This window comes from Mauremys mutica, chromosome 2 (assembly GCF_020497125.1).
Source record: "Mauremys mutica isolate MM-2020 ecotype Southern chromosome 2, ASM2049712v1, whole genome shotgun sequence".
In the NCBI taxonomy this organism is placed as follows: Eukaryota; Metazoa; Chordata; order Testudines; family Geoemydidae; genus Mauremys; species Mauremys mutica.
Genome location: NC_059073.1, coordinates 6,001,973 through 6,019,901, shown reverse-complemented (window position 1 = coordinate 6,019,901; position 17,929 = coordinate 6,001,973). Strand labels below are relative to the sequence as shown.

General features: G+C 52.6%; 1 protein-coding gene and 2 non-coding genes across 3 annotated transcripts in view; all 3 read left to right on the top strand.

Annotated features, from left to right (window-relative positions):
* The window catches only part of LOC123365225, a 111,526-nt gene that overhangs the window by 19,963 nt on the left and 73,634 nt on the right, over positions 1-17,929 (top strand). The window contains exons 6-7 of the mRNA XM_045007931.1: positions 5,603-5,736; positions 7,389-7,469. Coding sequence (XP_044863866.1) covers positions 5,603-5,736; positions 7,389-7,469 — 215 coding nt within the window. The remainder of the gene's footprint in view (positions 1-5,602; positions 5,737-7,388; positions 7,470-17,929) is intronic.
* LOC123365473 lies at positions 5,453-5,571 on the top strand. The gene has a single exon (XR_006577607.1). It is a non-coding gene; the product is annotated as a 5S ribosomal RNA (ribosomal RNA).
* Positions 7,186-7,304, top strand: LOC123365490. The gene has a single exon (XR_006577624.1). It is a non-coding gene; the product is annotated as a 5S ribosomal RNA (ribosomal RNA).

Here is a 17,929-nt window from a genome sequence, read left to right as displayed (position 1 = left end):
AGAAGCAGTTTTGTGCTGGCTTGGTAAATCTAAGTATTGGAATAACCACCAGCTTCTGGGGGTTTGTTTGCCTCATTTGGTTTGCAGTTCACCTTGATTGAGTGACCTCAGCTGGCTCCCACGGGCAGCACCATCACACATGTTGTGGGTGTGATATGGGGTATTTACCCTTTCCTGGCTGTAGGCACTAGGCAAGGGGTGATTCCAGCCTGAGCTCAATCATAACCTATCAGTAAACCCTACCCCATCCCCCATCCTTCAAACAGTCATTGACTCTGACCCCATCACCCAACCCCACCTTCTCATCCATCCCCACGCCTCCATCACCAAACACCACCCATCACTGAACCCGACCCATCACTGAACCCAATCCCATCATTGAATCCCACCCCATCACCCTAATCAAACTCCACCCGTCCTCTGTCACCTGCCCCAACCCCATCTCCTGTCACTGAAATTTAACTTCTCATCCCATGGTTCCTGACATGGTGGGGGCCCTGGCAATGTCCAAACATACTCCCTGGTGCCAGAGAAAGCACTGAGGTGGGTTAGCCCATGCATGGAGGCTATCCTCAAGGCAGGGCATGAGGGAAGACAGCTCATGTGCAGGCTGAGCGGACACTGCTACCAAAGTTCTCCAGTCAACAGCGCCAAGACGCAAGCACCTACAATGGAGCACCCATAAGGATGGACACACATCGTGAAGAGCCTTCATTACTGCACAAGGTGAGTAACTTCCTCTTTTTGCATCCCAGGATCACATTCGCTCTTTTGGCCATGGCATAACACCAGGAACTCATATTCAGCCACCCCCAAATCTTTTTCAGACTCGCGGCTTCCCAGGCTAGAGACCCCCATCCTGTAAGGATGGCCTATATTCTTTGTTCCCAGATGTATACATTTACCTGTACACTCCTGGGGGAATTCTGCACCACTGCACATGCACAGAATTCATGTGCTGCACAGATTTTTTTTCATAGCAGAAAATACATTCTGCCCTGAAGTGCTACAGTTATGCCTTTCGCCCACCAGGGGCCACCGTGGCACCAGAACAGGGAGTAGCCACTCCCGGGCACGAGCAGCCCCAGCTGAGGATAGGGAAGAGAAGACGTTATATCCCTTACAGTGCCCTGCCCTTGGGGTCATGTCAGAGGGCATGGGACATGGAGGGACGGAGAGCATGGGGCATATGGGGCTGCTGGGGAGTCGCAGACTGGGGTTCAGAAGGGCGAGTGGGGGACAAACTGGAGTGGGGGTGCAGGGACACATGGGGATGGGGGGAGGGGCTGGCTGAGTGGGGGTGCAGGGACACATGGGGATGGGGGAAGGGGCTGGCTGAGTGGGGGTGCAGGGACACATAGGGATAGGACACAGGGGTGCAGGGACCCATGGGGTGAGGGGCAGATGTGCCTGACTGAATGAGAGTGGCTAGGGATCAGCCAGGGTCTGCATGGGGGAGGCTGTCTAACAATTCCTTCCCACCCGCCCAAAAATGTTCCATACTTCTCCTACCCACACCCAACAACCCTCCAAATTCACACCCAGGCTCTTTCCCAGCAATTACTTCCCTCTCCCTCAGCTCCTTCGTTACTCCTGACTCCCCAAAGCCTTTGCACTGCTTCTGAGGGGTGTGGGGCATATATTTCTGTGTTGTAGTTTAAATGAATTATTACTCAAAGTCCTGCATTAATATGCCTAGTAAGGAATCTATTTGTCAAAAAACATTTCCTGAATCTTTTTTTGTTGTCTGTATTGTTACAGACAGTTGCTGAGAGATATTTTGAAATAAATTACCAAAATAATTGAAACTGGCATGATAAAATTGTGTCATTTTGACAAATAAAATATGCAGGATTTTAAGATAATGTGCCTAGAATTTTTTATATTTTGGTGCAGAATTCCCCCAGGAGTACCTGTGATGAAACCCAAATTATTTGCTTGCACCCAGTTTGCCAAGCAGTCTCGAACGCTCTGTATCAGTGACCTGTCCTCTTCATTATTTACCTCTCCCCCAACTTTTGTCATCTGCAAACTTCATCAGTCATGATCTTGTGTTTTCTTCCTGGTCACTGATAAAAATGCTAAATATCATTGGCCCAAGAACCAGTCTTGAGGAACCCTGCTGGAAACAGAGCCACTCAATAACAATTCCCCATTTACAGTTACGTTTTTAGACTAATCAGCTGCTCCATTATCTTGCCCAGGATCGATGACAGACCTATAATTACCCTGGTCATCCTGTTTACCATTTAAAAAACTGGCACAACATTAGCTTTCTTCCAGTCTTCTGGAACTTCCCCAGTGTTCCAAGTCCTATGAAAATCAGTGCTAGCAGTGCAGCTAGCTCCTCAGCCAGCTCTTTAAAAACTCTTGGGTGCAAGTTATCTGGATCTGCTGATTTAAAAATGTCTGACTTTATTAGCTTCTGTTTAACATACTACAGAGATACTAGTGGAACAGAAAGAGTGTTAGCAGCAAAGAGTCCTGTGGCACCTTATAGATTAACAGACGTATTGGAGCATGATCTTTCGTGGGTGAATACCCACTTCGTCGGATGCATGTAGTGGAAATTTCCAGGGGCAGGTATATATATGCAAGCAAGAAGCAGGCTAGAGATAACAAGGTTAGTTCAATCAGGGAGGATGAGGCCCTGTTCTAGCAGTTGAGGTGTGAAAACCAAGGGAGGAGAAACTGGTTCTGTAGTTGGCAAGCCATTCACAGTCTTTGTTTAATCCTGAGCTGATGGTGTCAAATTTGCAGATGAACTGAAGCTCAGCAGTTTCTCTTTGAAGTCTGGTCCTGAAGTTTTTTTGCTGCAGGATGGCTACCTTTAGATCTGTTATTGTGTGTCCAGGGAGATTGAAGTGTTCTTCTACAGATTTTTGTATATTGCCATTCCTAATATCTGATTTGTGTCCATTTATCCTTTTCCGTAGGGACTGTCCAGTTTGGCCGATGTACATAGCAGAGGGGCACTGCTGGCATATGATGGCGTATATTACATTGGTGGATGTGCAGGTGAATGAACTGGTGATGGTGTGGCTGATGTAGTTAGGTCCTGTAATGGTGTCGCTGGTGTAGATATGTGGGCAGAGTTGGCATCGAGGTTTGTTGCATGGATTGGTTCCTGAGTTAGAGTTACTATGCTGTGGTGTGCAGTTACTGGTGAGAATATGCTTCAGGTTGGCAGGTTGTCTGTGGGCGAGGACTGGCCTGCCACTCAAGGCCTGTGAAAGTGAGGGATCATTGTCCAGGATGGGTTGTAGATCCCTGATGATGCATTGGAGGGGTTTAGCTGGGGACTGTATGTGATGGCCAATGGAGTCCTGTTGGTTTCTTTCTTGTGTTTGTCTTGCAGTAGGAGGCTTCTGGGTACACGTCTGGCTCTGTTGATCTGTTTCCTTATTTCCTCGTGTGGGTATTGTAGTTTTGAGAATGCTTGGTGAAGATTTTGTAGGTGTTGGTCTCTGTCTGAAGGGTTGGAGCAGATGCGGTTGTACCTCAGTGCTTGGCTGTAGACAATGGATCGTGTGGTGTGCCCGGGATGAAAGCTGGAGGAATGAAGGTAGGTATAGCGGTCAGTAGGTTTTTGGTATAGGGTGGTGTTAATGTGACCATCACTTATTTACACTGTGGTGTCTAGGAAGTGGACCTCCCGTGTAGATTGGTCCAGGCTGAGGTTGATGGTGGGGTGGAAGCTGTTGAAATCATGGTGGAATTTTTCCAGAGTCTCCTTCCCATGGGTCCAGATGATGAAGATGTCATCAATGTAGCGTAGGTAGAGAAGGGGTGTGAGTGGATGAGAGCTGAGGAAGCATTGTTCCAGGTCAGCCATAAGAAAGTGTGTTATCACTGTGTGATGAGAGTGTATCATTTGTTTTTCTCCCCGAAATACAGAACAAGAATATTTATTGAACACCTCTGCCGTTTCTTCATTATTATTGATAATTCTCCCATTTCCATCTAGTAATGGACCAATACCATTGTGAAGATTATTTTTCTTCCTAATACAGTGTATTTAAAAAACAACCGATTGTCTTTAATGCTGGCGGCCTTAGATTTCTCCTTGTATCCCAAGGCTGCCATTATCAATTTTCTACAATTCCTAACTTCTGATTTATATTCATTACTATCATTTCCCCTTTCTTCTATTTGTTGTATATTTTTATCATTATTACTTTTTTACAGCTGCCTTCACTTCCTCTCTAAACCAGGTTGTTGGTGGCACCAGGCATGACCCAGTGTTGACAGAGGGGTGGAAAATGACAGTGCCAATGAAGGCTCCCTGTATTAGGCCTCTGCTTGTCTGAACCGCTTCCATGTTTAAACTTTAATTAACCCCACAGGCTAGATGGAAAGAATGGAATGTGTGGCAACTAGTTATCAGTACCAGGAGGCAATTATACAGCCTGCTTGCACCTGGCTAAAGGGAGTGAAACAGAATGACCGGTCAAGAAAAGTTACTAACGAGATAATATATTTTTTTGCCAAGTATGATCTAACCTGTTTAGAGTAATTGCTGCTTCATAATGTGCTTGATGTATGGGAACTAGAAAGGAGGGAGAAAAGGGGAAGGGAGGGGGGAGCTGGGCATTGGGGGTAATAGACATGCTTAGCTAAGATCATGTATGAAGACAGAGAGCTGCTTGTCTGGGGTGTGCTTGATCTGAGGTGTGTTCCTCCAAGCATCCTGCGCTTTGAGATCTCAAATAAACTTTTTTTGCTTCTCCACCCTGGTGTGTCTAATTGGAGCTAGGCACTCCGGGCAACGAATCACTGTTTGCTGCCTCAGGCCTTTTGGGCCGGCAACAAGGTTGTTTTTTTAACCAGCATGGCCTTCTTCCTCCACTGCAGAATTGTTGCTTTTTGGACCCATCGTAGTAAGATATTCTTAAATGATTCCCAATTATTCAGATTTTTCTGATTACATTTTTCCTCCCAGTTGATTTCACTCATAATTGTTTTCAGCTTTGTGAAATTGGCCCTAGTAAAGCACCAAGTATGTATATTACTGGTCTGGACTCTATTCTGTTTGCATATTTTAAATGTGATCAAGTCATGATCACTTGTATCTAAGTTACCATTGACTTTTAGTTCTGTGATCAGTTTCCTTCTGTTAGGACAATGCTAACCCTAACTACTGGCCTCAAGTTTATAAGACAGGTGCCAGGGACGTCAGCTCCTCCATTCATTTTGTGAATGGTGCCTCAGTACGAACTTCTTTTCTCCAAAAAAACCCCTATTTGGTGAATTCATGTCAAATTTGTGACTAATTCTGGGTCCTGGGGCCGGTTTCAGGGCTGCCCATGGCGGGGGGCAAGTGGGGCAATTTGCCCCAGACCCCGGGCCCAGCAGGGGCCCCCACGAGAGTTTTTCAGGGCCCCTGGAATAGGGTCCTTCACTCACTCATCGGCGGGCTTGTTTAAAGGCAGGCAAAGCAAAAGATACTAACGTCTACGGCCATACCACCCTGAACACGCCCGATCTCGTCTGATCTCGGAAGCTAAGCAGGGGCGGGCCTGGTTAGTACTTGGATGGGAGACCTCCTGGGAATACTGGGTGCTGTAGGCTTTTGATGCTCCCTCACGCTGCCCGGCTGCAGCTCTCCCTCGGCCACACGCTTTTGACGCCTCGCCCTGGCTTGCTTCCGCTAAGGTCTCCCAGGCCGTAGCCGCCTCGCCCACCGCGCCCGAGGCGGAGGGCTTGGCCTTTGGGCACCCGGACCCATGGCGCGGGGTTGGGTTTTCTTCTTTGAAACCAGCCGGCCGTCTTGCCCCGTTGGCAGCAGGCGTGGCTGGGAGGGCAGGTGGCCGAAGCGGCGGCAGGCGCCCCGAGGCCTGTCTGCACTAACGCTCCCTGCCAGCCGCTTCGGCTCCGCCGCCGGGAGCGGGAGGCTGGGCGAAAGGAAAGCCGCAAAGCGCAGCCCGGGCCTTTGGGGGTGGCTGCTTTAGGGAAGCCCTTTGGCAGCGTGCCTCCTTGGCAGCTGGCAGGGCTGCCCAGTGGGGGGGGAAGTGGGGTAATTTGCCCGGGCCCAGCAGGGGCCCCCCTCGAGAGTTTTTCGGGGCCCCTGGAGCAGGGTCCTTCACTCGCTCCGGGGACCCCAGAAAACTCTCGCGGGGCCCGGGCCCCTGGAGCTTCTTCGCTCCCGGTCTTCGCTGGCGGGGGGTCCTTCCTCTCCGGGACAGAAGAACCCCCCCGCCACCGAATTACCGCTGAAGCGGGACCTGCTGCCGGAGTGCAGCCGGGTCTTCAGCGGTAATTCGGCAGGGGGGGGGGTCCCCGCCGTGAGTCTTTGGGGCACTTTGGCGGCAGGTCCCGGAACGGAAGGACCCCCCGCCGCCGACTTACCACCGAAGCGGGGGCCCCCCGCCGTCCAAGACCCCGGGCCCCCGGAATCCTCTGGGCGGCCCTGGCAGCTGGCCCTTTAAAAGCGGGAGGAGAGCGAGGCAGCTGCTGCTCTCAGGTGGCCCTTTTGCCCGGGAAGGCTGCCAGCGGGCCTGGAGCTGTCCCCGCCTCGGGGGAAGTTGGGTGCTGGTCTCCTCTGGGCTGATCCCCTGAGGAGGAGGCCGTGGCGGTGTCGGTGTCGGTGTCGGTGTCGGTGTCCCATCCTGCCTCCCCCGGGGCCTTGCGAAGCGGGAGACGGGGCAGGACGCGGGCGAGGCCTCCGGGCGGCGCGTCCCGGGTTTCCCGGAGCGAGCAATAGGCAGGCCCAGTGCGGGAGGGCGTCCCCAGGGAGGGAGGCGTGAGGTGCGGCGAGCGCCAGGAGCTGTGAGCAGAGGGCGAGCGGCAGCGGGTGTGCGTGGGGCAGCGGGGTCCTGGGCGTTGCGTTGCGCCGCGGCGCGGCTGGGGGGGGTTTGTGTGGTGGGTGGGGGCGGCGGGTTTGTGAGGGTCCCGCGTTCAGGAGCGAGTGCGTGGCGGGCGGGCGGGGGAGGGGTGTATTTGTGAGGGGTGGGGAGGAGTGTTAGGCTGGTGTGTGCGGGCCAGGGGCGGGGGGGGGTCTGCGGCTGGTGGGTCGGGGCGGGAGCGTTGGTGTGGGGGGGGGCAGGGGTGTGAGGCTGGTGGCGCGTGGCTGTGCTGGCTGGGGTGGGGCAGGGCCGTGCCGGAGGGGCCGGGACTGGATATGAGATAAAAAGCAGGGCTCGTCGGCCGGCTTGTTTAAAGGCAGGCAAAGCGGCAAGCAGCAACGTCTATGGCCATACCACCCTGAACACGCCCGATCTCGTCTGATCTCGGAAGCTAAGCAGGGGCGGGCCTGGTTAGTACTTGGATGGGAGACCTCCTGGGAATACTGGGTGCTGTAGGCTTTTGACGCTCCCTCACGCTGCCCGGCTGCAGCTCTCCCTCGGCCACACGCTTTTGACGCCTCGCCCTGGCTTGCTTCCGCTAAGGTCTCCCAGGCCGTAGCCGCCTCGCCCACCGCGCCCGAGGCGGAGGGCTTGGCCTTTGGGCACCCGGACCCATGGCGCGGGGTTGGGTTTTCTTCTTTGAAACCAGCTGGCCGTCTTGCCCCGTTGGCAGCAGGCGTGGCTGGGAGGGCAGGTGGCCGAAGCGGCGGCAGGCGCCCCGAGGCCTGTCTGTGCTAACGCTCCCTGCCAGCCGCTTCGGCTCCGCCGCCGGGAGCGGGAGGCTGGGCGAAAGGAAAGCCGCAAAGCGCAGCCCGGGCCTTTGGGGGTGGCTGCTTTAGGGAAGCCCTTTGGCAGCGTGCCTCCTTGGCAGCTGGCAGGGCCGCCCGGGGGGGGGGGGGGGCAAGTGGGGCAATTTGCCCTGGGCCCAGCAGGGGCCCCCACGAGAGTTTTTCGGGGCCCCTGGAGCAGGGTCCTTCACTCGCTCCGGGGGCCCCAGAAAACTCTCGCGGGGCCCGGGCCCCCAGAGCTTCTTCGCTCCCGGTCTTCGCTGGCAGGGGGTCCTTCCTCTCTGGGACAGAAGGACCCCCCCGCCGCCAAATTACCGCCGAAGCGGGACCCGCCACCGGAGTGCAGCCGGGTCTTCGGCGGTAATTCTGCGGGGCGGGGGGTCCTTCCGTTCCGGGACCCGCCGCCGAAGTGCCCCGAAGACCCGCGGTGGGGGCTGCACTTCGGCGGCGGGTCTCGCTTCGGCGGTAATTTGGCGGCGGGGGGTCCCCGCCGTGGGTCTTTGGGGCACTTTGGCGGCGGGTCCCAGAACGGAAGGACCCCCCGCTGCCGACTTATCGCCGAAGCGGGGGCCCCCCGCCGCCCAAGACCCCGGGCCCCCGGAATCCTCTGGGTGGCCCTGGCCAGTTTTGTTAAATATCTTCATTAATGATCTGAAGGATGGTGTGGACTGCACCCTCAACAAGTTTGCAGTGACACTAAACTGAGAGGAGGGGTAGATACGCTGGAGGGTAGGGATAGGATACAGAGGGACCTAGACAAATTAGAGGATTGGGCCAAAAGAAATCTGATGAGGTTCAACAAGGACAAGTGCAGAGTCCTGCACTTCGGACAGAAGAATCCCATGCACTGCTACAGACTAGGGACCGAGTGGCTAGGCAGCAGTTCTGCAGAAAAGGACGTAGAGGTTACAGTGGACGAGAAGCTGGATATGAGTCAGTGTGCCCTTGTTGCCAAGAAGGCTAAAGCCATTTTGGGCTGTATAAGTAGGGGCATTGCCAGCAGATCAAAGGACATCATCATTCCCCTCTATATGGCATTGGTGAGGCCTCATCTGGAGTACTGTGTCCAGTTTTGGGCCCCACACTACAAGAAGGATGTGGAAAAACTGGAAAGAATCCAGCGGAAGGCAACAAAAATGATTAGGGGGCTGGAGCACATGACTTATGAGGAGAGGCTGAGGGAACCGGGATTGTTTATTCTGCAGAAGAGAAGAATGAAGGGGGATTTGATAGCTGCTTTCAACTACCTGAAAGGGAGTTCCAAAGAGGATGGATCTAGACTGTTCTCAGTGGTACCTGATGACAGAACAAGGAGTAATGCTCATAAGTTGCAGTGGGAGAGGTTTAGGTTGAATATTAGGAAAAACTTTTTCACTAGGAGGGTGGTGAAGTACTGGAATGGTTTACCTAAGGAGATGGTGGAATCTCCTTCCTTGGAGATTTTTGAGGCCTGGCTTGACGAAGCCCTGGCTGGGATGATTTAGTTGGGGATTGGTCCTGCTTTGAGCAGGGGGTTGGACTAGATACCTCCTGAGGTCCCTTCCAACCCTGATATTCTATGATTCTATGTTTCAGTGAATTTACTATTAGCTGAAAAAATAAATCACCCACCTCTAATTCTCAGGTCAGAGCTGGAGCCAAAAGCAGTTTAGCACCATCTGGGATGTTCTTAGGCAGGGGTCGGCAACCTTTCAGAAGTGCTGTGCTGAGTCTTCATTTATTCACTCTAATTTAAGAGTGTGCCAGTCATACATTTTAATGTTTTTAGAAGGTCTCTTTCTATGACTATAATATATCACTAAAGTATTGTTGTATGTAAAATAAGTAAGGTTTTTTAAATGTTTAAGAAGCTTCATGTAAAATTAAATTAAAATGCAGAGCCCCCAGACTGGTGGCCAGGACCCAGGCAGTGCGAGTGCCACTGAAAATGAGCTCGTGTGCCACCTTCGGCACCCATGCCATAGATTGTCTACCCCTGGTCTAAGGTGTTTTCTGGACAATGAGTTGGGAACAAACTGAACAGTGAACAATCCTGAAACCACAAGAGACATTTCACTACTAGACTGTGAAAAGACAGCGACTTGTATCCCAGCTGACCACATCCCCTCTCCATGTAAACCCTACGGCCAGGAGCTCCTGAGGGGGAAGAACTCTCTAGTCCCTCTGTTGCTGAAAAGTGTTGTCACAGAGCTTCATTTGTATAGGCAACTTACCCACAATTCTTCTATTGGCTCTTGGGTGGTCACCATAACTATCTAGGAATTTGGATTTTGGGGGTAATGAGCCCAACCAGAGTGCCTCACAAAGGGGAGTAAACTCATTTACAAGCAGCTAGGAGGCTGCTGAAAGATCACGTGTGCTCTTGTTTTCCCATCTCTGGAGATTTTGCTGTAAGAGATAACAAAGAGTGAGGAGTTTGCTACAATAGTTGTTGCAGGGACTTTGTGGCAAGAAAGAACACAGAGAACAGCCACTGCAGGAGAGCAGGTGGACTCTGGTGAGGTCCTCCCTACCCAGCCAGCATCTTAATAAAGCTGAATCACTGAGCTGGGTTAGGTGGTGGCACCTTTACACAAGCAGCTGCCTTGGAACTGGAGACAGAGCTGCAAACAGGCATTTGGATGACTGCTACTCCCTGATGCCAACCATGAGCAGGGCTTGGTGGATGAGCGAGGTGGTGTGGCCAAGGGGCTCTCACCTGGGAGAGCTTCGCACGTGGTAAGGGAGTTAGACGGATGACTGCCAAAGGAGGGCAGGGCAGGCATTTTACTCTTTATTTGTGTATCTATCCTGTGACTGTTATTTCACATTGAACTGTTCTCCTTCCCCTGATAAAGAGATCCTTGTTTGCACAAAGTCTCAGGCAGCTTGTAAGTGGTGAAGTTCTGTATGTTCAGGGCACTGAGGGAGGTTGTGTTTCATTTCCACAGCATTCTGGGTGGGGCCTTGAGTGGGTTTAGTTGTTTGTCAAGAGGGGCACTACATGTATTGACTCACTGGGGTTCAAAAGGGAGCTAGATAGATTCATGGAGGGTAGGTGACTTAGCCCCCATCATGTTGTATGTATAGTTGGGGTTATTTTTCCCAATGTGCATTACTTTACATTTATCCACATTACATTTCATTTGCCATTTTGTTGCCCAATCACTTAGTTTTGTGAGAGCTTTTTGAAGTTTTTCACAGTCTGCTTTGGTCTTAACTATCTTGAGCAGTTTAGTATCATCTGCAAACTTTGCCACCTCACTGTTTACCCCTTTCTCCAGATCATTTATGGATAAATTGAATAGGATTGGTCCTAGGACTGACCCTTGGGGAACACCACTAGTTACCCCTCTCCATTCTGAGAATTTACCATTAATTCCTACCCTTTGTTCCCTGTCCTTTAACCAGTTCTCAATCCATGAAAGGACCTTCCCTTTTATCCCATGACAACTTAATTTACGTATGAGCCTTTGGTGAGGGACCTTGTCAAAGGCTTTCTGGAAATCTAAGTACACTATGTCCACCGGATCCCCCTTGTCCACATGTTTGTTGACTCCTTCAAAAAACTCTAATAGTAGTAAGATACGACTTCCCTTTACAGAAACCATGTTGACTTTTGCCCAACAATCTATGTTCTTCTATGTATCTGACAATTTTATTCTTTACTATTCTTTCCATTAATTTGCCCGGTACTGACGTTAGACTTACTGGTCTGTAATTGCTGGGATCACCTCTAGAGCCCTTTTTAAATATTGGCATTACATTAGCTGTCTTCCAGTCATTGGGTACAGAAGCCAATTTAAAGGACAGGTTACAAACCATAGTTAATAGTTCCACAACTTCACATTTGAGTTCTTTCAGAACTCTTGGGTGAATGCCAGCTGGTCCCGGTGACTTGTTAATGTTGAGTTTATCAATTAATTCCAAAACTTCCTCTAGTGACACTTCAATTTGTGACAGTTCCTCAGATTTGTCACCTACAAAAGCCGGCTCAGGTCTGGGAATCTCCCTAACATCCTCAGCCATGAAGATTGAAGCAAAGAATCCATTTAGTTTCTCTGCCATGACTTTATCGTCTTTAAGTGCTCCTTTTGTATCTCGATCATCAAGGGGTCCCACTGGTTGTTTAGCAGGCTTCCTGCTTCTGATGTATTTAAAAAACATTTTGTTATTACCTTTGAGTTTTTGGCTAGCCGTTCTTCAAACTCCTCTTTGGCTTTTCTTATTACATTTTTATACTTAATTTTGCAGTGTTTATGCTCCTTTCTATTTACCTCACTAAGTAAGGATGGTTGTGGTCAGTGATGAGCTGCCAAAATATTAACAACCGGTTCCCTCCTCCCCCCCCGGGGGGGTCGTGCCCCCCCCGGGGGGGGGGGTCGTGCCCCATCCAACCCCTCATGTTCCTTGACACACACCCCCGGGGACCCCTGACCCATCCCCCCCTTCCCTGTCCCCTGACTGCCCCTTGCCGCCCCACCCAACCCCTCCTCTCATTCTCGATGGCCCCCCAGAACCCCTACCCCATCCAACCACCCCTTCTCTCTGTCCCTGAGTGCCCCACCACCTCATCCAACCCTGCTCTTTCCTCACTGCTCCCCGGGACCCTTGCCCCCATTCATTCACCCTGTTCCCTGCCCTCTGACCGCCCTGACCCCTATCCAACCCCCCACAACCCACCCCCTCCCTGCCTCCTTACCACACTGCCTGGAGCCGGGACCGGGTCCACTCCGCCAGGACCACGACCGGCACCGCGGGGCCCAACTCCCCGAGCCCGGCCGGACCAGAGCAGGCACCGTTCGGCCAGAGCCGCAGGGCCCGACTCCCCGGGCCGGCACCGTGCCGGGCTGGGCTGGAGCCGCTCGGCCGGAACCGGGGCCGGAGCCGCGGGGCCCGACTCCCCGGGCCGGCACCGCTCGGCCGGAGCCGCGGGGCCCGACTCCCCGGGCCGGCCCCGGGGCCGAGCCGCTCGGCCAGAACCGCAGGGCCCAACTCCCCGGGCCGGCACCGTGCCGGGCTGGACTGGAGCCACTCGGCCGGCACCGGGGCCGGAGCCGCGGGGCCCAACTCCCCGGGCCGGGCCGGGCTGCAATGGAGCCGGTCGGCCGGCACCAGGGCCGGAGCCGCGGGGCCCGACTCCCCCGCCGGGCCGGGCTGTGCTGGAGCCGCTCGGCCGGCACCGGGGCCGGAGCCGCCTGGCCCGACTCCCCGGGCCGGGCTGGGCTGGGCCGGAGCCGCGGGGCCCGACTCCCCGGGCCAGGCCGGAGCTGCAACCACAGGGGCCGGGACCAGCACCGGTGCCGTGGGGCCTGAGCTGCAACCGCGGGGGCCGGGACCAGCACCGGCTCTGCGGGGCCGGGCTGGAGCTGTGGAGGCGAAGCTGGGGGCACTCGGCGGGGGCCGGGACCAGGCTGGAGGGAGCCGCGCTCTGGGACCAGGAGCTGCTGAGCCAGCCGCACCTCCCCTCTCTCCTCCCCCCGCCGCCCCAGCTTACCTGCCTGCTGCTTGTTCAGGCTTCCCGCGAACATCTGATTCGCGGGAAGCAGGGGAGGGGGAGGGGGGGGGGAGAAGGGGGGCGGAGCAGGTGAGGAGCGGGAAGTGAGCTTGGGCCGGAGCTTTTGTTAAATAAAGCCCTAATAGAACTGGTTGTCCTGGAACAACCGGTTCTAAAAGGGCTGCTAAATTTAACAACCGGCTCGCGCGAACCGGTGCGAACCGGCTCAAGCTCACCACTGCTTGTGGTCTTTTCTGGCCCTGGAATCTGTGAATCTCCTTGTTCCTCCTCAAGGCTCATGAAGGAAGGAGACACCAAGAAAGCAGATCCTGTTTTAAATGTCTGGCTGACTGGTCTTGGTCACATGCTCAGGGTTTAACCGACCGCCAGACTTGGCATCAGGAAGGAATTTTCCCCCAGGTCACACTGGCAGTGTAGCCGATGATTTTAGTTTGGTATCCATTCATTGTGTGATGTTACGATTAATCAATATGTTATATTACAGATCTTTGTTGTATGTTAATCGGAGTTGATTTATAGGATTATAAAAGTACAAGACTGATCAGTATTTAGAGGAACTATGTAGTAGACATGAGTAAGACAAACTGAAATGCAAGAAACTGGGCTGAGGCCTGCAAGGCTTTAGCTTGGCTATTTAGGCCTTGGGACAAGAAATGATGGTGCAAGTCAATGACTGAGAAATAATCCGAAAGATTATGGGAAAGACGTACCAACTGGTCATATTGTGAAAGTATAGCTGGGAAGATTACAGTTACATTACAGATTACAGAGCATTACATTACAGAAAAAGAGCTCTCCAACCTGGAGACCCTCATCAATAACCAAACTTCCATACAAACGGACTTCACTAAAATAAGACAGGAGATCTACATCACTCACTTCACCTCTCTACAAAGGAAAAAGGACTGTAAGCTGTCTAAACTCCTACCTGCTACATGGGGCCACAACTGTGGTACCCCTAACCCACTCAGCAATATTGTCAATCTATCCAACCACACACTCAGCCCAGAAGAACAGTCTGTCCTATCTCGGGGACTCTCTTTCTGCCCTGCCACCCCCACCAACATGATACAGTTCTGCGGCGATCTGGAAGCCTACTTTCGCCGTCTCCGACTCAAAGAATACTTCCAGGACAACACTGAACAGCGCACGGATACACAGTTACCCTCCCACCAACAGCACAAAAAGAAGAACTCCACATGGACTCCTCCTGAGGGTCGAAATGACAGTCTGGACCTATACATTGAATGCTTCCGCCGACGTGCACAGGCAGAAATTGTGGAAAAACAACATCGCTTGCCTCACAACCTAAGTCGTGCAGAACGCAATGCCATCCACAGCCTCAGAAACCATCCTGACATTATAATCAAAGAGGCTGATAAAGGAGGTGCTGTTGTCATCATGAACAGGTCTGACTACCAAAAGGAGGCCGCCAGACAACTCTCCAACACCAAATTCTACAGGCCACTTCCCTCAGATCCCACTGAGGAATACACTAAGGCCTGGTCTACACTAGGACTTTAAATCGAATTTAGCAGCGTTAATTCGAACTAACCGCTCAACCGTCCACACCAGGAAGCCATTTAATTCGAACTAGAGCGCTCTTTAGTTCGAATTTGGTACTCCACCCCGACAGGTGGAGTAACGCTAAATTCGACATGGCTAGCTCGAATTAGGCTAGGTGTGGATGCAAATCGAACTTAGTAGCTCCGGGAGCTATCCCACAGTGCACCACTCTGTTGACGCTCTGGACAGCAGTCCGAGCTTCGATGCTCTGAGCAGCCACACAGGAAACGACCCGGGAAAATTTGAATTCCTTTTCCTTTCTGGACAGTTAGAATCTCATTTTGTGGTTGGACATCGGGGCGAGCTCAGCAGCACCGGCAGCAATGCAGAGCTCTCCAGCAGAGGAGTTCATGTAATCTCTGAATAGAAAGAGGGACCCGGCATAGACTGACCGGGAACTCTTCGATCTGATCGGTGTGGGGGGCGAGGAGTCTGTGCTTTCGGAGCTGCGCTCCAACAAACGGAATGGAAAGACCTACGAGAAGGTCTCCAAAGCCATGATCCAGACAGAGGATACAGCCGTCATGCAACGCATCGCCACGTGAAAACCAAGGACCCCAGACAAGGCTACCAAAAAATCAAAGCGGCAAACGGACGCTACGGAGCCTGCCACCACTGCCCCACCAGTGACCATGGACTCTGATGATGGGACAGTGTCGACGGACAGTTCCTCGACGATGTTCACGGACGGGGAAGATGAGGAAGTGTTTGTGGAGGACGAGGCAGGCGAGAGCGCTTACAACGCTGGTTTCCCCGACAGCCAGGATCTATTCATCACCGTCACGGAGATCCCCTACCAACCCTCCCCGGCCATGAACCCGGATCCTGAATCAGGGGAAGGAGCAGTCGGTAAGTGCTTTAACCATGTTAACTTTTATTCTTAATATAACAGGAATCTGAAGTGTGTGAGAAGGAGGTCTCTCTATATATGGTGATAGATCAGAAATCCTCCTGGGAGATCTCCACGAAGCTCTACTTCCGTTAATCGATAAGCATCAGCAGGAGGTTCCTGGGGAGAGCTGCCTTATTGGGTGCTCCGTGATAGCACCCTTTTCCGCGCGAGGCTTTCATGCGGTATTCAGGGAGCATTGCCTCCCCGACCACGGCTGCATCGGTCTGTGGTTCGTGATAGATTTCACGCAGCATGCGCTCTCTATCTCCTTCAGTGCCCGTCCTCACGGTGATCTCGCTAGGAGACTCATGCATCTAATTAGGGGAATTACTGTAATCTTACGCCTGGTCCAAAGTATTTTTAAAAAATCTCCGGACAGACGGCATAGCAGAGACTCAGCACGCTGCTGCGAGACGAGCGTAACGGAAAGCCAAAGAATCAAATGGACGCTCATGGAGGGAGGGGTGACTGAGGACGCAAGGTATCCCACAGTTCCTGCTGTCTCCGAAAATGATTTGCATTCTTGGCTGAGCTCCAAATGCTTCTAGGGACAAAAACAGTGACCGCGGTGGGGCAGGGCATAGCTCGGCAATTTACGCATCCCCCCACCCACCCCCAGAAGTGAAAGGGAAAACAATCCTCTCTTGACTCTTTTACATGTCACCGTATCTTTACTGAATGCTGCAGATAGACGCGATGGTGCAGCACTCAACACCAACATCCTTGCTCCCCCCACGCTATGGATGGCTGATGGTACAAAAAGATGGGTATCCGTCCTCAACATCAGCCTATTGGCACATGGGGCAGTGCAAAAGGACTGGTAACCATGCCGACTACTATCTGTCAGGTTCCCCAGTGTCAGGTGAACCTAATTTTTCCTGGTAGATGGTACAATATGGCTGGTAACCATCGTCATCATAGCAACAGGGGGCTGAGCTTCATCAGCCCCCACCCTTCATGTGTAAAGAAAAGATTCAATTGCCCCTGGACTAGCAGCAGGATGCTGGGCTCCTCTCCTCCACACTCCTTAATGTCCTATGTGGACTATCATAGCAACTGGAGGCTGCCTTCCACTCATTTCTCACTAACAAGTCACTGTGTCTTATTCCTGCATTCTTTATTACTTCATCACACAAGTGTTGGGACAATGGTATGGTAGCCCAGGAAGGCTGGGGGAAGAATGGAATGAACAGGTGGGGTTGTTGCAGGAGCACCCCCTGTGAATAGCATACAGCTCATAATCTATGCAGGATCTGACACAGAGCAGCTGTGCTCTCTGGTTCTCTGATACAGTTGTTCTCTAGTACACTTGCCCATATTCTAGGCAGGACTGATTCTATTTTTAGATACCAAAAAGGAGGGATTGACTCAGGGAGTCATTGCCAATTTTGGCTTTTGCGCCCCTGGCTGCTTGGCCAGGGGCACTTATGACAGCACCAAATGGTGCAGTGCAAAAGGACAGGTAACCATGCCCATCTTATTACCATCTTATTACCAATTTATGGTATGGTAGATGGTACAATATGGCTGGTAACCATCTCTGCTGTCATGCAAAAGCATGCTGCTGTGTAGCGCTGCTGGACCGCCTCTGTCAGCGGCATCTAGTACACATACGGTGACATACACAAAAGGCAAAACAGTGTCCATGGTTGCCACACTATGGCGTATGCCAGGGCAATTCTGGGAAAACGGGCTTGAAATGATTGTCTGCCGTTGCTTTCCCGGAGGAAGGAATGACTGGCGACATTTACCCAGAATCCACCGCGAAAATTATTCGTGCCCCAGCAGGCACAGGGGTCTCAACCCAGAATTCACAGAGAAAGCCTAGACTCAGTTAATTGTTCGCAAAAATGTATCTTTGAAAGGAATTCACTCCCTGTTTCCCAGCTCACAGCTTCCACTGTCTCCAGACCTGCCACAGCATCCCCCTCGCAGAGGCTGGCAAAGATTAGGCGGAGAAAGAAAAAGACAAGGGACAAGATGTTCGATGAAAGTATGGGCTGCTACCTAGCCGAGGCGGACCAGCAGAGCCAGTGGAGGGAGACCGTCTCTCTGTACCAGCGCTCACACAGCGAACGGGAGGAGAGGTGGCGTGAGGAAGACAAGCAGGCGACTCAAACAATGTTTGCACTAGTGAGGGAGCAAACGGACACGCTCAGGCGCCTTGTGGATGTTCTGCAGGACCGCAGGAGGACAGAGCCCCCCTGCAGTGTATCTGCAACCGCCCTCCCCCGCCACAAAGTCCCATACCCCCCCTCACCCAAAATAACCAGAAGGAGGGGCGCCAGAGGCCGTGTACACTGTCACTGCACCCCAGCAGAGTGCTCAAGTACCAAAAAGC